This window comes from Carassius carassius, chromosome 1 (genome assembly GCF_963082965.1).
Source record: "Carassius carassius chromosome 1, fCarCar2.1, whole genome shotgun sequence".
NCBI classification, from domain to species: domain Eukaryota; kingdom Metazoa; phylum Chordata; class Actinopteri; order Cypriniformes; family Cyprinidae; genus Carassius; species Carassius carassius.
Window position 1 is genome coordinate 28484924 of NC_081755.1, and position 22103 is coordinate 28507026.

The 22103-nt window shown below is 35.9% G+C and overlaps 1 protein-coding gene and 1 pseudogene across 5 annotated transcripts in view; one reads left to right on the forward strand and one right to left on the reverse strand.

Moving 5' to 3' along the window:
- znf385c (zinc finger protein 385C) overlaps window positions 1-12890 on the forward strand; it is a 101952-nt gene extending 89062 nt beyond the window's left edge. For 4 of the 5 annotated variants that reach the window (XM_059554666.1, XM_059554651.1, XM_059554683.1 and 1 more), the window contains 5 exons: window positions 5858-6157; window positions 6877-7064; window positions 8092-8190; window positions 8708-8800; window positions 9920-12890. In XM_059554666.1, the coding sequence (XP_059410649.1) occupies window positions 5858-6157; window positions 6877-7064; window positions 8092-8190; window positions 8708-8800; window positions 9920-10147 (908 nt within the window). In that variant the 3' untranslated portion in view covers window positions 10148-12890. The remainder of the gene's footprint in view (window positions 1-5857; window positions 6158-6876; window positions 7065-8091; window positions 8191-8707; window positions 8801-9919) is intronic. The other variant, XM_059554659.1, reaches the window with a different exon arrangement.
- Window positions 12891-17889: 4999 nt separating this feature from the next.
- Window positions 17890-20128, reverse strand: LOC132116297 (NF-kappa-B inhibitor-interacting Ras-like protein 2; annotated as a pseudogene).
- Window positions 20129-22103: the final 1975 nt, after the last annotated feature.

Sequence of the window (22103 nt, forward strand, 5' to 3'; positions counted from 1 at the left end):
TAATATAATATAATATAATATCTTAACATTTTATAACAAACATATCAACAAAAATGTTTACATTTATTAATATATATATATATATATATATATATATATTTGGTATTATTGTATATATGTGTGTGTGTATGTGTGTGTGTGTGAAAATATATACAGTGCCTTCATTTTTTTTCACATTTTGTTATGTTGCTTCCTTATGTTAAAGTGCTTTAAATCCCCCCCCCCTCCCCCAACACACAAACACACATCTTCACTCCATACACCAAAAAAAAATTTTTATTTTTGCAAATTTATTAAAAATAAACAACTTAAATGATTCCATAAGTATTCATCTGGGGCATTCATAAGTATTATCTGGGACAGTTTCATTCATATTGCTTATAGATGTTACTACACTTCAAGTGAAGTTAACCTGTGGCAAATTCAAATGAATGGGTATGATTTGGAAGGCACAAACACCTTAATAAAAGATCTAACAGCTGATCATGCATATCAGAGCAAAAATCATGCCCTGAGGTCAAAAGAACTGCCTGTAAGCCTCAGAAACAGTTTTTTGTCATGTCAATCTGGGTACAAATTTCTGCTTCATTGAAGGGTCATAAAAGCATGTAGTCTGTGTTAAACTTAATAATGGAAGAAGTTCGAAATAACCAGGACTCTTTCTAGAGCTGGCCTCTTGGCCAAACTGAGCAACTGATGGAGAAAGGAACTGGATAGTGTGGTGACCAAGAAGCTGATGGTCACTCTAGTTGAGCTCCATGATCATATGTGGAGATGAAATCTACATCGCTGCAACACTCCACCAATCTGGGCTTTATGTGGGTGTGGCATGACTCAATCCTCTCTTCAGAGAAGACACATGAAAACACACTTGGAATTTGCAAAAAAGCACCTAAAGGAATTTCGGACTGTGAGAAACAAGATTTTCTGGTCTGATGAACCTCAGGGCTATGAATACTTTCACAAGGCACTGTGTATATATACACATACACACTTATATTTATACAATATTAAATATATATTACAGTACAGTAGTACTGTATTACACACTGTGTGTGTGTTGTGTGAAAAAATGTAGATAAACCAGATAACATCACTTGACTAGTGACCCATCCATCACTAGTTAACACTCTCATTTAACAGATAACACACTCTTAAACCCAGTGTCGTCTCACACACATTCACACACACACTAGAGCTAATCACTCGTTGGATTTTGAAATGCTTTTATTCTAACTCTCTCACACACACACAGACACACAAATTGAGCTGATTGCCTGATGAAATTAGCACAGTTCTGTCATTAAGCTCGCAGCTGCAGGGGCCAATCACAGCTCTACAAGCATGTCAGCTGTTATTAACAGATATAAGATGCCTGAAATGGAAAGGGAGGATGGGAGGGGGGTTCTGGAAATTTCTAAAGGAAGGGGTCCATTTTATAACAGCTATTGAAACACTTTGAATGCTCTTGCTGTCAGATGCCACAGATCATTTTCATCATGAGCTTGCTGGTGTAGTATGAACAAGTGCAGTTTTTACATTTGCTGAATAATTTTTTACAAAGAGAGAGTTAAATATAGCCATCATGCTCTATCCTGTTCTCTTCGCTCTCCGTCACTCCATTCTTCCACATCCATCCCCGCATGTTTCACATTGCATGTCTTTTGCAAAGAGTGAGCTGTCCAAAACGGAAAGAGTGACTCAGATCATATTAGTCTTTGAAGATCAGTTTTACAAGCCCACTGCAAGGCACACACACACTCCACAGGGGGGTGGGCACTGAGTGTTATCCAAGTCAATTCTCTCCATTTCATTAACTTTCGCACATTTTTCAGGTGTGAAGGCAAACCTCTCATACACACACACACACACATACAACCTTCCTTTTCCATTTCCTGCTGTTTTTTTCCTTAAACTCTTCCTCTGTACCCTCTAAGGAACCCCCTTTTAGGGGAATTGGTTTAATCTAAATGTCAATGAGGCACAGAAGGATCAGTCTATCTGATTCACCAGATGGGGGAATTCAGTAGATCTGTGCACATATCAAAAACGGTCCTATGGGTCTCTCCTCACAAACATGTATGCTTAATAAAAACTTTTATGTTTAAATACTGTGCTACTCAGCAAAAATAAGGCATTAGCACTCCTACAGGGATTTTACAATCACTTCAGCACTCTCTGATAGGTCCTAAATTTACAAACACCATTAGTCTCCAGACTGAAGGTCTGGAATCTATGGCAGCTTTCATTGGCCAAGGCCCGCTCATGAGGCAGTCATCATGTTTCGAGGCGTGAAAATGTTGCCACAATAAAAGACCGGTGTGTAAAACTCTTTAACATATTTTAAAGATTCTATGCCGCAAACTTTAAATATTTCACATACTTCTGAAAATCCAGTGTTTAGTTGATCCTGATAGCGCTCATCAAACATGATGGCTTTCTTTTTTTGTGAGGGGGTTTGGCGCCTCGGTATCTTTGTTTCCAGGTGGAACGTTAAAGAACGCGACACTCACGTCTTGCGGAAATCCTGTAGAATTCAACCAATCCGATGATGACTTCGACAATCCTGAAGTGTTTCCATTTTTGTGTCCATTTTTGTGTCCCATATGCATCAGACCTTTAGCCAGCGGTCCGTGGGTGTGACATCTGAGGCTGAGACTAGAGGAGCATGGGCTTCAGCACCCCAACAAAGACAAAAGCACCCCCATAGCACCCCCACAGATTTTTCCTGGAATCAATTATATACATGCTATAGCCTATCGTATTTAATAATTGATGATAATAAAATATGAATAAAAAAAAACATTTGACTCCATAGGCATGCATAACTTGTGCAATGCAATAATGATGTGATTTGTAGATGTCAAACTTTTCATAATGTCATTACAGCATTTTATTTGAAAAATGGAGCATTTCCTTGTGCTAAGTAGGCCGGCCCCCAACTAAAGATTATATTAAATTGATTAATATAATAATATATTAACTATCATTTAAAGGGATCATATGATGCTGCTAAAAAGAACATTATTTTGTGTATTTGGTGTAATGAAATGTGTTTATGCGGTTTAAGGTAAAAAAAAAAAAAAAAACTAAAACTTATTGTTTTCCACATACTGTACATTATTGCTTCTCCTCTATGCCCCGACTTTCTGAAACAATGTTTTTATTTTAAAAGTAATTCAGCAGAGGCAGGGATGCATAGACCAGAGAGGCATAGACCCCCCGCTAATCGCAGCCTGAAAGTAGGCTAAGCAAAACAGTCAATTATATTTTATTGTAGAACGTTACAAGATCGTGAAATCGAACATGAAAGCATCCGAAGCCAGGCTTATAACATAGCAAAAGAGGAACTCCATTCACAAAATTCAAAACTCCATATAACTATAAACTAAAAGTTCATCAGCATGCATTGATTAATCCCATGTTGTAGCAAAAAATAAAAAATAAAAAAAATCGACTTTTGCGACCAACTAAGAAAGTTATGCCGCATTTCCACCGAAATTAGCCTCCGATGATCGCGTGGAACTGATCGTCTCCGTAAACGGCAAAACATTTTTAAATAGGCACTGTCTTTATAAATAAACCACAGATTTGAGTTTTAAATGACTACATTCTCGCCTGAAATACTTTTAAAATTATATTTCATGACACAATAACAGTAACATTTTGAAAATGATCTGAATAAATGGTGGTTGAAATCACAATGCTGCGTGAACTCAACCAATCAGCATGTTTAGCGCTCAAGTCCCGCCCCCGAAAGCTCCAGAGCTACCGCTCCAGCAGGGACTTTCTGAGGGGCATTTTTTTTTTACCCAGAACTTTATTAATGATCCTGGTTCCTGCGGTGGAAACACACAGAGTACCAGTCCAGAGTGCCTAGTTCCTGGGTAAAGTTCCAGCAGTGGAAATGCAGCTTTAGTTGCAATAGAGCAACCAGTGGGAATAATGAGTCTGGAGCGCTGAATTGCCCAGCTCCCCTTGTCAATGATCTAGCACCCCCTCTAGTTCTCTGGAGGTGTTGATTTTATGATCTCTTACATCGACTTCATTAGAGTCTGGAAGGACTATATTGACTGCAGACATTGATTTGTTATTGTCATTTTGTTCTGTTCTTCTTGACTGGTTTTGCTTAAGATACCCTTTTACTTTTTTACCATTAAACATCAAGCTTAAAATGATTTATTATAATGAAAACTAAATAAAAAATACCCTTAAAATCAAACTTACAAAAATATATATAACGACACACAAACTTTTTTTGTAGTTTTAGTGTTGCGTTGTCTTTTGAATTTCAGTATTTTTTGCGATCGGCAGCCAATAATTCACAACACTAAGCATTCTGTGTTCAGCACAAACCATGTTTATCCTTATTTCAGCTTGTGTTTAATGTAGTCTGGGTCATATTTTCTTTTACCTTGTTCATGTTTTTGAGGATGAAAGCATGTCATAGCCGGTCCATGTTGTCCTTTGTGTAATTGACTATTTACATTTATGCATTTGGCAGATGCTTTTATTCAAATGACTTTACATTGTATTCAGTCTCTACATTTTTTCTGTTAATGCATTCCCTGGATAAATCTGATGCATTTTCACAATTTTATGTTTTTAAGACAGTTTGTAAAGAGGACTACTTCTGTGGCCAACATCAATGGGTTCCAACCCATCCAGTATGGGCTGAACATTTTTATTTCTATTTGACAGTTTTAGGTTTGTTTAGATGGTAAAAAAAAATTATATTAATAGTTCTGTGTGCTTCTGGTTTGATTTCTCACTGCCCTGGCCGCTAAGGCCCTTATCTTCTTTTTTAACAGAATAGATCAAATACCAGGACACAGCACTTGAGATTCAAAGGCAGACTTACTGTAAATAAATGGTCTGAAGTTCAGCACATGTGCAGTGGTCTGTTAAAGCACAGCCTTAATAATGTTGCATGACTGAAAACAGTCAGTCTGAAAGTGTCTGTATTTATGTTTGGGTTCCTGTGCTCTGTGCATTTCTGCCAATTTGGATACTAGCCCACAGCTAAATTGCAGATAGCAGACATTCAGATGTTTGAGCGGAATATTTTTATGCTGTATAGTGTTGCTCTGCTGCTGGCTTTCTGCTTTCACTTACTGATTGTTAGATAGATTTTCAGCTAATAAGTAAAACTACACATATACACAACATAGTTTACAGATATCTCCCAGATGGTCTATTGTTATTCTTTGCTTGTGTCTGCCTTTTAGTTACATATTTCAATTCATGGTGGTCTAAAATATCTGGAAAGAGCTCCGTATTCCTGTTTTTCTCAACGATAGGTACTATAGGTGCTGTATTATTCTGAAACTTGTAAGGACATTTTTCATTTTGAAAACATGAACAGATTCACAGGCTTTTTAAAGGAAATAAAGAGATAGTCCTCACCTGAAATCATATGACCAAAATGTATTTTGCTACCCTTTGAAAAATATTCAAATCTTGGTCCAGGTCAGGATGCAGTTCGGATGTACTGAAGTGACCATGTCCCATTCAACAAGTTCATAAAATCAGTAAATATTTCATATATATATATATATATATATATATATATATATATATATATATATATATATATATATATATATATATATATATATATAATGTATGTATAATGCATGTTTGTTCCACTTTTATAAATTTTATTTTTTGGTGCTTTTTTGTCATTTTGTTGTTTGACGGCCACAGAATGCACTTGTGCTTTGTACTGTAAATCATACAGGCTTAAAATGAGAGTAGCTAGCCTTTTAACATATACTCGAACACTTAAACTGAAATATTCAGAAACACTCTTGTAGTTTTGTGATGTCTGACTCATTCACTTTCTCTCTCTCTTCAGCTGCTGCCTGTGACTCAGATCCTGTGGTGAGGGTGGATGATGCTAACTCTAGTTCGGTGGTCCTGACACCTATATCACAGGTGTCATCCGCGGACCTGTCTGTGTCCTCCCCTCACTTCCAGACCCCGGACAGTCTGCTGGAGCCCACCGGCGCCCCCAGCGAGCCAGCCACTCAGCAGGACAACCCCACGGGGGACACACCGGCAGAGAAAGACCCCAAAAAGACCAAACAACATCTGCATTGCCCCATCTGCAAAGTCACAGTCAACTCTACCATTCAGATGGATGCTCACAATAGTGGTGCATATCTTTCTTTTTTATTAATTTATTTATTTACACTACCATTCAAAGGCTTGCGTTCAGTTAGAATTTTTTTAAAGAAATGAATCAGAATTGTTGGTAAATACATAATTAATGTTACAAAAAAATCTATATTTCAAGTAATTACTGTCCTTTTAAACTTTCTATTCATTAAAGAGTCCTGAAAACACTATAGGCCTATTGCTGTTTCCAAAAATATTAAGCACAACTGTTTTCAACATTGATAATAATAAGAAAAGTTATTTGAGCGGCACATTAGAATGATTTTAGAATGATTTCAAAAATAATTTATTATTTATTATATTATTATTATTTTCGAACAAATAAATGTGTAAGAGACTTCTTTCAAAAATTTTAATCGTTAACTTTTTTTGGGTTTATGACCTCATGAATCAACCTCATAAATGAATAAACACGTGAATAATCCTTTTTCATCAAACAGCATTAAAATGTCATCAGCTCCATAGAAAACAATAATTTAAATATAATCTAAAATTAGTTTTTTAATAATAATACCTAATTATAGACTGTTAGTGCATACTTATTTAACACCTTTGTTTTAAACATTTACCCAAATGTAGTAGTTGTTTTACACATTTTCGTTTTGAAGATAATTCCATAAATTCTCTGAATTTATTTGTGTGCATGAATAAGTAACCTTCATCATGTGAATTCCTTACTTTTTCCACACGTCACAGGCACCAAGCATAAACTAATGATGGAAGGACAGAGTGTTTTGCCACGACGGCGAGGCAAGGCAATGTCATCCCGCCCCTCATGTAAAAGCAAGCGATTGGCCACTAAGGGGAGTGTGGGCGTGGCCAGCAAGAGTTTCTACTGTGAAGTTTGCGAGATCCATGTTAACTCTGAGTCTCAACTTAGCCAGGTAACATAAAAATTAAGTTACAAATTATCTCACATGCATGTGACACATTGGAATATTGGAAAAAATGTTTTAAGTTACATTAACGCTCAGAGACCATCTTTGGGTCTTAATATGCCATTTTAGGCTAAAATTTAAATCGAGCCTTGCTCACATTTCCTGTATTCTCTACTACTATAGCAAGTAGCTATATTGAAGACTTGTTATTTTATCCAGTCAGAATTGATCTTGACAACCCATTGACAAAACAGCTGCTGGGAATCATCTACACCACTAACAGACATATAGTTTATTCTGTTGATAATGGCAATTAGTCTTGACTAATAGTCTTTTCTCAGAGGAAACACATCTCGGTGGCCATGTTTGTTACTTGGTACAGTTGTGCTTTCAGAAACACGCTAGTCAGTCTAAGACAAGTCAATTTAACAGATCTAATGTGTGTTTCCAGTACATTTTGACTGGCTGAAGTAAAGTTGTTGAAACCGCATCTGTGCTGGTTATTTGTTAATGTGACTCAGCAAACTTGTCATACTGACATTAGAGCTACTCTAAAAATCTTCTAGCATTCAATTTCTACACACACAAGCTTTGTTCATGGATCATGACCACAGTGAATTTCTCATCATTCATAACCATTCTTATGTGACTTGTTGCATGTAATTGCAGCAATTTACCTAAAATGCTTCTACAAACTTTACACTTTTTTTTTTTAGTTTTTGTCATGAATGAGGAGTTTGTGTGTGTGTGTGTGTTTTTGGCCTGGCGTCTACTCAAGCCTGAGGAACATGACATTTAATGGTATTTCATGCTTCCCTTAAGCTGTCTCTGAAGTGTAAAGTAAACAAGATGAAGAAGGAAAAAAAAAGAGAGGGCAGGGAAAGAGGTGAAAAGTATTAAAAAGTTAAAGCATTTTTAGGAAAAAGGAAAAACTGCTCTTATTTTGAGTATCTCATTAATAAAACACCAAGGGTGTATACCAGGCTTGAAAATGCACCATTAAAAATACACCATTATTTCTGTATTTGTTTAGCACATGAACAGCCGAAGGCATAAGGATAGACTGGCTGGGAAGCCCCCAAAGCCCAAGTTCAACCCTCATACCAAGAGCCAGCCTACCTCAGCAGCATCGGTGAGCACGGTTACACTCACTGTGATATACATGCTAACAGTCATGTGAACCTGTAGCTCAAACCGTAGCATAGCAAGGTGCTAGCAATGTCAAAGTCATGAGTTCAGTTTCCCAGAGAATTAATGCCGAAATGTAAACCCTGAATGCAATGCAAGTCTTTTTTGAATAGAAGCACCTGCCAGATATATAAATGTAAATGTAATAGTGATATTCAGCTAATCAGTACAGAGTACTTAAAAAAAATCAAAGATGATTGTATTATATGCTGATATAGTACAAATGCATATTAAACCAGAGTTAATTTTAAACAATAGGACTGATGATGATTGACAGGACAAAATAATAAAGCATACCTCTTCTCAGCATGACAGAGAGGAAAGGGAATGGGGAGAGAAGTTATTGAGGGGACGATGAAGCAAACAGGCTCATCATGATACAAGGAGTAATTTTGCATAATTAAAATCATTTTTATGTCTGCTCCACACACGATTATAGCAGCTCTTGTGATCTGTTCCAGCAGGGTGTCAGATGGAACGGTTATGCCAGTAGCGCAGTGTCTGCTATGAAGAAAGTTATCAACCAATGCAATTTGTCCTCTCTGTCTTCTCAGGTGAGTGACAGAACTTAAACCCAATTAACAGTCTCTTAAAGGTGTAGTGTATAATTTATGCACCATATCACAACATTAGATCAACCAATGACGTGACTTTGGGTCGGGACTTTATATTTCAAAATTAAAGACAAGGGGAATTTAAAACTTGTTTAAAAACATAGTCTATGGTGTAACCAGACTAGTGGTCCCACGTTAAGAAATATTCTAATAGATTAATAAATTATTAAAATGAAATACAAATTAACATGACAAAACTAAAACAAAAGAAACTAGGTTTTCCCCTTACTAACTCATTTTTATTGAAGAATATGGTTTTAGAATTTTTTATTTTTTTATTTCTAGATTCACAAAATGAATTGTGGTTAATTCAATTGAATATATAAATTAGCACTGAATATTGATTAAAATAAATTATCTAATTAATAAAAACAAATTCTGAAATTGATCACGATTAATCCCACCTAACATTGAAGTATTTATTATTGCAATCATTTCACATTCAATATTCAAATTAATGTAGAAACAACATAAAGACAGTATATTTTTAATAAAAGGTGACTGATACCAATGCTATGATGTCTCTAGGAAATTTTTCTTTTTTTCCCTTATATTTAACTATTGACTCTAGACATTCAGCATTACGGTATAATTGAGAGCTATCAATTTGAGCATTTATTAGACTTTAAAAAATAACAACTTCTAATTTAAGTGAACTTAAAACGATCATCACATAAACCCATCAAAGTAAATGTCATATTTAGCTACCTGTGCCTTTTAAATAGAAATAGTCATAATTACAGAAGACATATTAGAAATACTAAAAATATTTTAGCCTATATGGAGGGATCCTTGAATAATGTTGGATAACAGGTGACCTTACAGTCAAAAAAGCTGAAAATCACTGAGTGACACTAAAGATTTTTAAGTATAGATTATCCAATTTTTTTTTTTACAAGATAATGCCATTTCAGTTTCCACTAGCCATTTCTGAGTGAAATTTGTTTTACCACCAAATGTTCAGTGTAGTGGCATAGAAATTTTTGAGTGCATCATCAAAAATAGCTTTGTGATTATAATGATTAATTCTGTCTCTCTCTTTCTTTCTCTCTCTCTCAGACTAAACTGGTTCTACAGAAGCACCTGACTAAAAATCTGACCGCCAGCTTCCTTTCCACCCCCTTAACTCCACCCACCCTCTGCACACTCGCAGCCAATCCTCTCGCGCTGAGACACCCGCCGGGCACTACTTTCATTCAGACGCCCATCCTCGGCCATGCCCTCTTTAGGCCAGCGCCCGGACCTCTGAGAGCAACACACACTCCCATCATATTTTCCCCTTATTGATCACCTCGAAACAAAACAAACAAGCTCTTACAACAAGGCCGCACATTCACGTAATTTAGTTTTACGTTCCGTTCTCAGTACTGACGTTCTCTGTGCAAACTTCGTCCGTGCTCCTGCTCTCTCCGAGCTGTATAGACTTAAGTATATAAACACAAACACACACTCCCATAGTGTTCCCTGTCCTCCTCAAAAACTGTGACTCTGAGAGGGTCACTCTTGAACTATGCAGCAAAGGGAGAGAGAGTGTGTGAGAGAGATAGAGAGAGAGAGAGCAAGACCTTATATGGGAATATGGGCGGGGCCTCATTGATAACACCAGCCCACTATGCAGATGAACGCTTGAATGACAGGACAAGACTGATAAAGGAGTGAAAGAGCTATAAGAAGAATATTTAGCTTTGCTTTATGAGATATTTATCATTATACAGATATTGATCAGGTCTTTATTCTATAATTTATTAGAGAAAAGCCAATTTTAGAGACGTATAACTGCGCTAGCTGTTTGTTTAGTGAGGAAATGCGAACATCCCTTTACTTGATGCTTTTTTTTTAATACGTTTTTTCAATTGTTATTAGTCTGTTCTCATGTCGTTCCGCATGGATATGTTGCCGCAGGTCTGTGTATTCACAAACATTTCGAGTAGCCTCATCTGACCGGCTTTTGTTACAAACACAAACCTCATTGGTCTGTCAGTTTACAGATGCTAAGGCTTTCTGTCATGGGTAATCACAAAATAACACACGCCAGTCTAATATACAAAGGTGACAATTTGGTAGCAAAGCAACACACACACATAATCACTCCCAATCAGTGTCGTAATTTTCTCAGTGTTGATGCATAGTTTAGATGATTTGAGATTGCGCACACACACACACACACACACACAAAACCTCAGATGAGGTGATTACGGTTCAGTCACAGTTTGACGTGGCCTTTTATATCTGCATATTTTGTTCTCAGTATTCCTTCATTACAGCCTCACAAAGGTCAGCGTGCCTGTCAAAAATCTATCCGCGTCCCATCTTGATTAAGATCTAAACCCTCAACATGTTCTTTGCTTGTGTGTGTGTGTGTGTGTGTGTGTTTGATCCAAAACCTGTCATGAGTTCATTACTCTCAATTTTATTCAGAATAACATTTTAAATTCTGGAAGGAGGAGCCATTGCCAAAACATAATGACCATAATGGCGGGTTACTGAATATACAACAGTACTGTTGAAAGAAGTATTTTAAGATCACGTTTGAATAGCAACGTAATCAATTTCAGATATACATGTATATACAAGTATACAGGCGTTCCTGTCAGCCTGAACAAAGTCACACCGCTTTGCCCCAGATCAGTGTCATCTGATGGTTTTGGATGGACTAATAAGACCAAGACTGATCATCTGACTTCACACCTGTAGAATTAGATGTTGCTGTTGGGTCTATGTTGTACCATTTTTCATCTGTCTGTTTTTTTTTTTTAAATGTGCCCTAGCATACAAAGCTTTTTGTAAATATTTTAAAAATACAGCTTTTAAAAGTCAATCATTAACATTTATAATATATACAATTAGAGTAAATATGTAGAATTTTATCAGATGTTTAATGTAGATTCTTTATGGATATTGTAATTAATGTTATAATAAGAACAAGCTCTACTTGAAGTTATTACTTTTTGCCACCATTTCTGCAGAGACATGCATACTGAAATAAGGAGATAATTTAATGCGAAGTAGATAGGATAATGTAGTTTTTACATAAAATTGTTCATCGAAGCGCTTGCGGGAGAAAAAAAAGGCAATGCAATATAAGAAATATTGCTAAAAAACGGGCTGAGACTCAGACCCCCAGACAAGGCCTCAGAGCCTGGAGTCACGGGTGAGTCTCAAGCCCACTCAGGGCTCTTGCTTTTCAGAGGATGGTTTGCCCTTGAGGGACTGAAGCCTGGGGCCTTGAACAGAGCTAACTAACAACAGCCATATTGACACTTCAAGAGGCACAACATGGACACCTTCTGCTTTTTTTCTGAGGACACTTTAGAACAAGGACTTTGTGTGTGCGTGTGTGTTTTGATAACTCCTGAACATCAAACTGATCTCCATAAGGTCCAAGGAAGGACAAATACCGAATGAGAAATAACATCTGAATACCTTCATGCTTTCTTGAGGCACAAGAAGACGTAACCGCACCGTTCCTAGTTTTGTCATCCTCATGAGCTCCATACAGCAGATATTGCTGGTTGTGATACTGTGATGGTCTCTGGTGATTTCAAATGTTGTCCAAAAGTAACAATTCCAAAATATCTTTGAGGTTGTTTGTTGGGATTTTTATGTTGCTTTTTCAGTTCAGTGGAATTCAATCTTTAAGCAATAATGACGGAAACTGGAACCTTTTTAAGAAAACTGATGTAGTTTCTTTCTCTCTCTCTCTCTCTCTCTCTCTCTTTATTTTAGTGTAGGCCTACATGTTTCTTCCCTCGTTCTCTTAATATTGTGAGTGCTCTTGATGTATTGTGTTCCTATTGCCAATCTAGAGGACACTGGAAAGCTTAATATGACATTTCTCCCCATTTATTTAACGCCGTTGGAATCTGTTTGTCACTGGAGAGTCATGGAAACATCCGTTGCCAGCAGTGACAAGACAGTGCATGGCATTTCCCATTTCTTCCATGTTGGTTCAGGGCTAATTTGACTATTTGACCCAAACTGACTTGACTTCCTGCACTAGTTTGCCTTGTGCCTATATATATATATATATATATATATATATATATATATATATATATATATATATATATATATATATATAAATAATTTGGTATTTTTGGCAAAATTTGAGATGTTTTCTTTTTTTACAGTAGGCTAATCAAGTAGACCGCACATAAAACCTACAAGAGTGAAACTTTCATATGATCAAAAAGCACACACACACACAAAAAAAATTTCCCATGAATGTGTTGGAAAACATGGAGCCTCGTGTGAAAAAGTGCATGTGTGCGTGTAAACTGAAAAATATGTCCGGTCCAACTAGATGTTTGTTAAGCATGAACCAGGATGAGAAGATTTCAATATCGCTTAAAAGGGACCTGGCCAGTATTGTGTAATTTAAATAATGACAGACATTATATATGTTATTTGTGCTCAATAGATTTCTGTCTGTGACTGATCTAACATTGATCTGAACTGTCAGCTGACACAAAGGAAAACGTTTTTTCATAGGATTTTGCGTCTTGGTTTTCTGACTCATTTGTTCTTTCTCTGTACAGGGTGTGTATGAATGCGTGAAGGCGAAATAAAGCAGAGAGAGAGAGAAATAAATCGATTAGACTTCCACCCCAGTGCTCTGGCTGTTCTTTGGGGGGCTTATGGGACTCCTGGTTATTGACTAGAGGCTGACAGCTTGTCACGGTGTCTTGCTTTATAATGACAAACTTTTCGAAACTTCCCAGTTCGATGTAAAACCAGCAAAACGTCTTCTACTAGCTCTCATTCCAATTGTTTGCCACAACAAGTGTGCGCCATCCTGTGTTTACAATGAGAACAGCAAGAATATGAAAGGGAACTGGCAGATTTTCAGAGTTTACAAACAGGTAAGCCGCTTTAACTTTTATATTCATTAAATATTTTTGAGTTTAGAATATTTTAGTAGTAATATATCCATTGTTATTAATAAAAAATTGGCATGGATTCAGATTTTTACAAATGTCACCAAAAAAATTTTACTAATAAAAATGAAAATGTTCGCCAGAACAACCCATATAGAAGCAAAATCTATTAAATATTCAAATAAAATAAAATAAATTGAAATTGAAAACAAAATTCGAATAGAATGAAATATATTTTATACATGTAAATATAATTTAAAAATATATTTAAATAATTCATTTTGGCCGCTTTTGAATATTTTTACATATATTAAATATATGTAAATATATTTTTATTGGAAATATTTATATTTATTTATTTTCTTTATATGTAAATACATTTAGATATCAGACTGCAAATATATTAATTTTCAATATATGTCCATATAGTAATTTCTAATATTTGTTGACATAAAATTTCTATAAATGCAAATATATTTTAAAACATTCCAACATTTAATTAAATAAACTTAAACATGTTTTATAGAATATGTGTAAATAAATTAAATCTCCACACATGTAAATGTTTTCATAAATATATATTATAATTTGCGCCTTCAGAATAAATAAAATACAAACAAAATTTGGACACAGAAAAGCTAAAAATCTCCATACAGTTTAACTTAAATACACACATTTCACTGGTTAGATGGGTCAAATGTTTGGGATCAGAAAGATTTTTTTCTCATGCTCATCAAGGCTGCATTTATTTGATCAGAAATACAGGAAAATATATATTATGATGTAAAATAACGTTTTTCTATTTTAATATAGATTTAAATATATTTAGCCTATGTGATGCGCAGCTGAATTTTCAGCAGTCACATGATCCTTAAGAAATCATTCTGATATGATGAATTATTATCAATGTTGAAACTGTAATAGCTCCATTGTTATTACGTAATTAGATTTTTACAAATGTGCCAAAAAAAGAGAGAGATATTACTAGCTAATAAAAATGTCTTTGTCTTTGTTATCGTTCTCAAATCGTTAGCATGAAAATTATATATTTATTTTTTTATTCCACCTACACATTTTAGTTTGTTTAGCGTTATCAATACTGCTTGTTTCAGAATGTTCAAGAAACATTTAAAAGGTTGAAAATGATTAAACCGAATGTCCCCTTAACGATCGCCTAACCAAGAAAGTTCAGAAAACTTTAAGAAATAATGCTTCCCAATTCAATAGATATTCTCAGAACGTATTGTTAACAGGGACTACGCGTTATTTGTATCATGCTTTGATTCACTAAATACACATAATCATACAAACGTTTATTTTATTATGGAAAGTCAATAATTATTTGTCTATTCCATTTTTCAAGTAGGCTTCCTTTTGCTCGGTTTATGGGGTGTGAGCCCGTTCTGCAGCTCATGAAGTTCCGGGACCCTTTTAAAGAGTGCATTTTTGAAACTATATGTTGTGTGAAGTTTGCAATGTGTGTAATGTATTGTGTAACAGCGGGTAATGTAAAGCATTTGAGCTGTGATCTGTAAACATGATTGATGCAAGCCTCATGAAATGAAGAGTAGCTTGAAGCAAGCGTTAACTTTAGACATTGTTCAAGACACACACACACACACACACACACACACACTCTCCCTGGCAGAAGTAGAGAGCCCTCTATTATAAGGTCACTGCCGATCTAGCCATGAACTAAATGAAATATCTACTCCGTAAAAAGATAGATAAAGGGCAAATAAAAGCAATTCTCTGGTTTACTCTCCCGAAGAGAGAGACTGTCAGGCTCATTCAGATGGAAGACTGCTGCTGTGCTGTTAAGCAGACAAGATTTGAAGTGTGTGTACGGATCACGTGCTTAGTATTTCTTTATAGAACATTAACATTATTTTTGAACATTGTGTAAATTAAGAATTACTTTAGATATAGATTAGAACAGATGATTGAGTGGAAAACAATTGCAGCCAAGCAGCTTTAAGATATTAAAAAGCTGCTCACACAGTCTTTGTTTCAGACAAAAATGCTTTTAAAAAAACTAATGTCAAAATGTATTTAAAAGCGATCTCAGCTAAAAAGAAGATTCAAATCTTCATAAATCATATTTTTCCATGTAAAAAGAACAGAAACCTATCGTTTATGTTCGCAACTGAAAGCTAACATTACACAATATTACTGAATATTCATGAAATACAGTCATCAGGGTAAAAACTATAATGGCACAGTGGTGAACTCACTCACTCACTATCAAACAAACTCAAACTAATTTCACTTAGGCGTTCTTATGGAATAAATCAGTAAACATTTGAATAGGAATGTGTCTGACAAAATATAAACAACTGAAAATAAGTAAATCATCCATGCAGTCCACATAACTAAATTAAGAAAATCTTCTGTCAAGTTGACATCACTAAAGAGCAGTCATCATGACACAAAAGTCACTATATACATATTTCAGTGTAAAAGCAGTATTTTTTTGTCAGTCAATTGCTTCAAGATAAGCATGAGAGAAATATGTAGAGCTGAAACAACGAATCGATTTAATCGATTAAAATCGATTATTAAAATAGTTGTCAACTAATTTAGTCATCGATTCGTTGCTAAATAACTTTTATTTGCCGTAAGCGGCTCATTTCGTGCATATTTCAAATCTGCGGTGACCAAAGTGTGGCAGTAATGAGCCACCGGAGGTTTTACTCAGCCAGTACAACAGGAGAAGTAGCGAATAGCCAATAGCTGGCCTTGTTTTATGTCACGTGCTTCCCGAGCAGCGTCTCTGCGGCCATAGACATCATATGATGTCTATGTCTGCAGCATTCAGCGTGATGTGGGAGTACTTTACATTGAGCCTTTAAAAAAGAAGAGTAACCTGTAAACTCTGCACTACTGCACTGTTTAAGGGGACGTTCACATATCGCGTCTTTTGCGCGCTCAAGTTCGTTATTTCCAACACCGCACCGCATCGAGTTAAAAACATTTAAACTTTTCAGAATGCCGCAACCGCACCGCGGGTCATGTGACAAGAACTAACCAATCACCTTCATCCTTTCCCGTAACAACGTTAAAAGCTCAGTCAAGATGAAAGGAACAGCTGATCATAGTTGTATATGGATTTCCATTTTGAAATAAATTTAGTAGCAGAGCTACTGCAAGCGATTTTTTTGAGCTACAAATCCATTTATCCTTTGCTGAAATTTCCGCGTCTTCAAGGAGAGAGCAAGGAGGTTGCTTAGCAAAGGCAGACGCCTCAGGGGCGCTTCTGCGCGAGCGCTTTGGAAAGAAGCGTTTTAGGCGCGATATGTGAACGGCCCCTAAGACTTTCATTTGTGCAGATTCTCCAGTACAATGTTGTTTGCAAATGTTTAGTCGTAAAAGCTGATAACATTGCTTTTTAACAGTTAACATTTAAAGCTTTACAAACATGTTCTGTGATCAGTTTGTCGTTTACCAGTTCAAAATTCAGTCGTGCAGCCTAATTATGACTGAATGAGAGAGGTAAATGTAGATATTTGAAATGCACTTTTTTTTCTAAGTATTCACTCCTCTTTTTCACACAGCAGGTTTTTTGTGTGTGTCCCATTTTTTTTCTGGACAACCTTCTGATGGATTTTACTTTAAATTGTGAGTTCCATTCAGGTTTCATGCCATTGGCACTTTTTTTGAAGGATTGTTTACAATTTCACAGCAAAAGCTATAAAGCTGTTTCCCAGTAAATAATAAAATACAATGCACTGCAATTTTATTCTGTTTTATCCTTATTCTTCGTGAAAATATGTTCTGAAAGATTCCTTAATAAGCTTTGTTCAGGATGTTAAACTACTTTAGGAGCTCTAAGGACTGCCACGGTGAAAACATTATTTGAAATCTCCTTGTGAAATTTGCTAGAGTATGGGTCAGTGTTCTGATTGCAGAAGAGTTCAACAAAAGAATTACTAACACAATAAAACAACTCCAGGTATATTTTTGATAAGGATATGACATATATAATCTCTTAAATCTATGCTGAATGATAAAGACCATTTATTAATAATTTACTTGGGGAAAAAATGGAAAAAACTAAAATATAAGTACATAAACCGATTAATCGATTAATCGTAAAAATAATCGACAGATTAATCGATTATCAAAATAATCGTTAGTTGCAGCCCTAGAAATATGTCACAGAAACACATGGATTCTATCCTGTATGTTTAAGAAAATAAAACTTCATTAATGCAGTACCTTCATACGGTGTGCTAAACTTACAATTGCACTACAACTTCAAATGTTTCAAAAGATATCAAATTGAGCGTCTGTTCCTGGCATCTCTCTTCTAACATATCTTTATGTTTCTCTGTTAGGGCTATTGCTATCTTCTCCATCTCTAGCTGTCCAGAGAGCCGCTGGCCTTGTTCTTGTTGCGGCTGAGTGGGAAGGTGGATTTGCTCTGAGGCTGGGTCATTTTGCTGGCCAGATGGACAAAGGGCTCAATGAGCGTCCGTCTGTCGGTCACAGAGACCTCCCACAGCCGGACCTTCTCCTGCCGAGCCCACTGCTGAGCCGCCTCGCTGTCCACCCTCCTGTGATCCTGCAGGTCCAACTTATTACCCACAACAACAACAGTCACCTGTAAGACAGAGACACAACGTTCCTTTACATTTAATTCATGATGCCTGCTTACAAACTCATTTTTAAGCTTGAAAAAATGTCATGTTTTTCCTCAACATTTCAATTAAAACTGGACTCCTCATGAGTCGTTCAAAAATTTGTGGTGGCAAGACTTTTTAATGTTTTGCAAGAACTCTTATGCTCACCAAGGTTGTGTTTATTTAATAAAAAAATACAGTAAAACTGTAATATTATGAAATATTAGCAAAACAACTGTTTCCCATTTGAATATATTTTAAAATGTAATTTATTTCTGTGATGCAAAGTTGAGTTTTCAGCATCATTACTCCAGTCTTCAGTGCCACATGATCCTACAGAAATCATTCTAATATGATGATTTGATGCTCTGAAAACACAGCTAACAAAATCGTGTTCAAAGCATGTTTCCCTAATCTTAAGGGAACATTATATTTTATAATTTTGCAAATATTATGGAAATGTTACTATAGTGCTATCGTTCTATTAATGGTACTAGAAGAGCATTTCCTCAGAACTTTCCCTGTTAGAACATTCCCTGTTAGAACGTTCCCTGATAGGAACTGAACTGTCATACATTTTCTCTGGGTTTTTTTAAAATGAATATACGGTTTAATTTTAGTTCAAAAGAAATGCATTTATTTGAAATATAAAAATATTTCAACATTACATGTCTTTACTACCCCTGTTAATGAATACGTCAATGCTGAATAAAAGCATTAGTTTTATTTATTTATATATATATATATATATATTTGAACGGGTGGTGTGTAGTCTGTGCATAATAAACACACACCTCTTTTTTGTCCCTGGCAGCGGTCGATGTCTTTCTTCAGAGCCTCTACGCGTTTGAAGGACTCTTTGCTGTCGATGCTGTAGACGAGCACGAAGCCGTCGGCGAAAGTGGAGTAGTGCCGCGGAAACTCGTGAGCGTCGCGCAGCCCACGCGTGTCGTAAAAGCGCAGCTGCTCTCGGGTGCCGCGGTCCGTTTCCACACAGACCCGATGTAAATGTCCTCCAGTGTCTCCATGGTCTCTGAACCTGTCACACCGGTACCATATGAATCTGTACTGCTCGTGTATTAGTGTTTAAGGAATGACTCGTGCTGTCATCACACTCACCTGCGACATGGTTGGCGTACAGTAACTGCTCCAGAAGCGCGGTTTTCCCCACGGATCCCTGACCACACACCACCACCTTGCAGCTCTTGCCCATGACCACTTACAACCGCGCAGTCTACATTCAAGTATAGAAATACACTAGAGATTAAAGGTGGGTTGAAGAACCTGTTACAGCGAGAGAACAGAGAATACCGACGTGCAATAATAATAATAAAGCAACAGTCACGTGATCGCTTCACACACTAGTATCAGATTACTGTATGATTGAATACTAAATTGTATTTCTCTTTGATAAGTATAAAAATGCATTCAAGAAAATAACCAAAGCGTTTACGAAAAAAAAACTGAACAGAGAATACCGACGTGCAATAATAATAATAAAGCAACAGTCACGTGATCGCTTCACACACTAGTATCAGATTACTGTATGATTGAATACTAAATTGTATTTCTCTTTGATAAGTATAAAAATGCATTCAAGAAAATAACCAAAGCGTTTACGAAAAAAAAACTGGGCGTACTGTACTCTCTTCCTGTTTATGTCAGATTTCAGCCTTCGACGAAATATGACACCAGTTCCGTTGAGCTAAAGAGCGCCCTCTCTGTCCGGAGGACAACAAGACACGCCGGTGCATGTGATACACGTGTAGGACATGGGTATAACAAAACATTAAAAAACTTTGTAAACCTTTAGACCTTTAAACTCTAAAGGTTTAAAAGTTTTTTTATGTTTTGAAGTCGTGAAGAAGCATTGGTTGCACACGCCTTCTCAGTGAATACACTTTCTTAACTGAATGAAATCTGAATAAAGGGTAATAAAACATTTTACTGAAACAACCGGATGAATGAATAATTTAGTTATTTGGCTGACCACCTGTGATAGTCAGTGTTGGGAAGGTTACTTTGGAAATGTAATAGGTTACATATTACAAGTTACCCTGTTTAAAATGTAATAGTAGTGTAACTTTTTCAATTACTTTATTAAAGTAATGTAACTAATTACTTTTGAGTACTTTTTGATTACTTTTGTAAATTTGTGAAAATTAAAGAATAATAAATAAAAGCATATACATCAACTTAAATACAGTTATCTAATAAGCATGTGACGTATTCTGTGTAATAAAATCCTAAACATTGGTGTTTTTTTTAAACTGCTGTCTCTTTGTATATGATGATAGTTTTCTCAAAATAAGTAAAATGCACATGAAGTGACACAGAGCAGTTCTAGAAATTATGTTTATGTGCTCGTGTACTCCTATATTGAGGCAGCAGAGGTTGAAAACACTGCGAGCTTCAGTAGGCCTATGTGTAGTAAATGAAACCATGTCTTTGCCATTAATTTACAGGAGGGGCGGACTGGGAAAAAAAATCAGACTGGAAGATTCAAACTCATACAAACAAATTCATGGACAAAACTATTTTTTATCTATTTTAAATCTTTAATTTGGGGACATGCAAAATAATTAAAAGTTCTCTCCTGAACTGCACCTTCACTTCCATTTTTCTCTTCAGTTTCTTTATTTTGCCCTGTTATCCATCTCTCTCATGACTTTAATACTCAAGATTGAACAAAACTATACTTTACAATACAATACTCTACAATACTACAATATCTTTATAGAAAAATCCTATATATAATCCATATTTTTCCCTTACAAAAATTAACCATGCTTTTATTAGCCTATATAAAAGTAAAATAACCTTGAGTAATGGATTTGTATTTATTTTTAAATAAATACATTTGTAAAATAATTTTACATTTTTGGTTATCACAGTTAAACAATAGTAACCATTTTCTCTGGATTTATAGTTAAATATTAAAATGTTAATTTTCGTAAGGGTTGTGTTGTTGTCTGTCGTAGCTCCCCCTAAACCTATAAAAAAAATCTGAATTTTTTTCAGCTAAATTACTACTGTAACATTACAACAGATAGGCCTAATAATTATGTCCCTTATATAGTATTTTGAGTGATGACTGATGAGCAACGTGCTGCTGCTGGATTAAATAAATAAAAAAACTAAGACAAAAAAGCATCTTTACAGATGAATCTGACCTGAAACCCTGAACAGGAGTTCTGCTTCTCTGCTCCAGCAGTCCACTCTATTTTCTCTCTTTCTTCTCTCTCTCTCTCTCTCTCTCTCTCTCTCTCTCTCTCTCTCTCTCGCATTGATTACTCTGAGTCTGATCCAAACCGTTTGGCGGAGGCGCGGAGAGCGCGCGAGTCATGACTAACAATTCATGATTTATTAGAGATTTAATTATCAAATGGCGGATTCGCAAATGATCGCTTTAGTACATTCGGCAGGCAATTATACAATAATGATATTAAATAGTGGGGCAAAATCGGCTGCCAGGTCACCGGGAATTGTCCCGGTTCTCCCGGTGTCCAGTCCGCGCCTGATTTCCACAGACACGCAGAATGTGGAAGTCATATATTGCATTTTTGGGGCTTAATATTCACAGACACTAGTCCATGTCATGTTTTGATTCAAGTGTACTGACCTACTTTTGATTTAGTCATCCAAAATGTGGCATATTCCGTCCGCGTTAGACATTCCGTTTTATGACTGGATTCTACGAACCAGACTGTATTTCCGCATCCCGGAAATTATTAGGGCGGTATG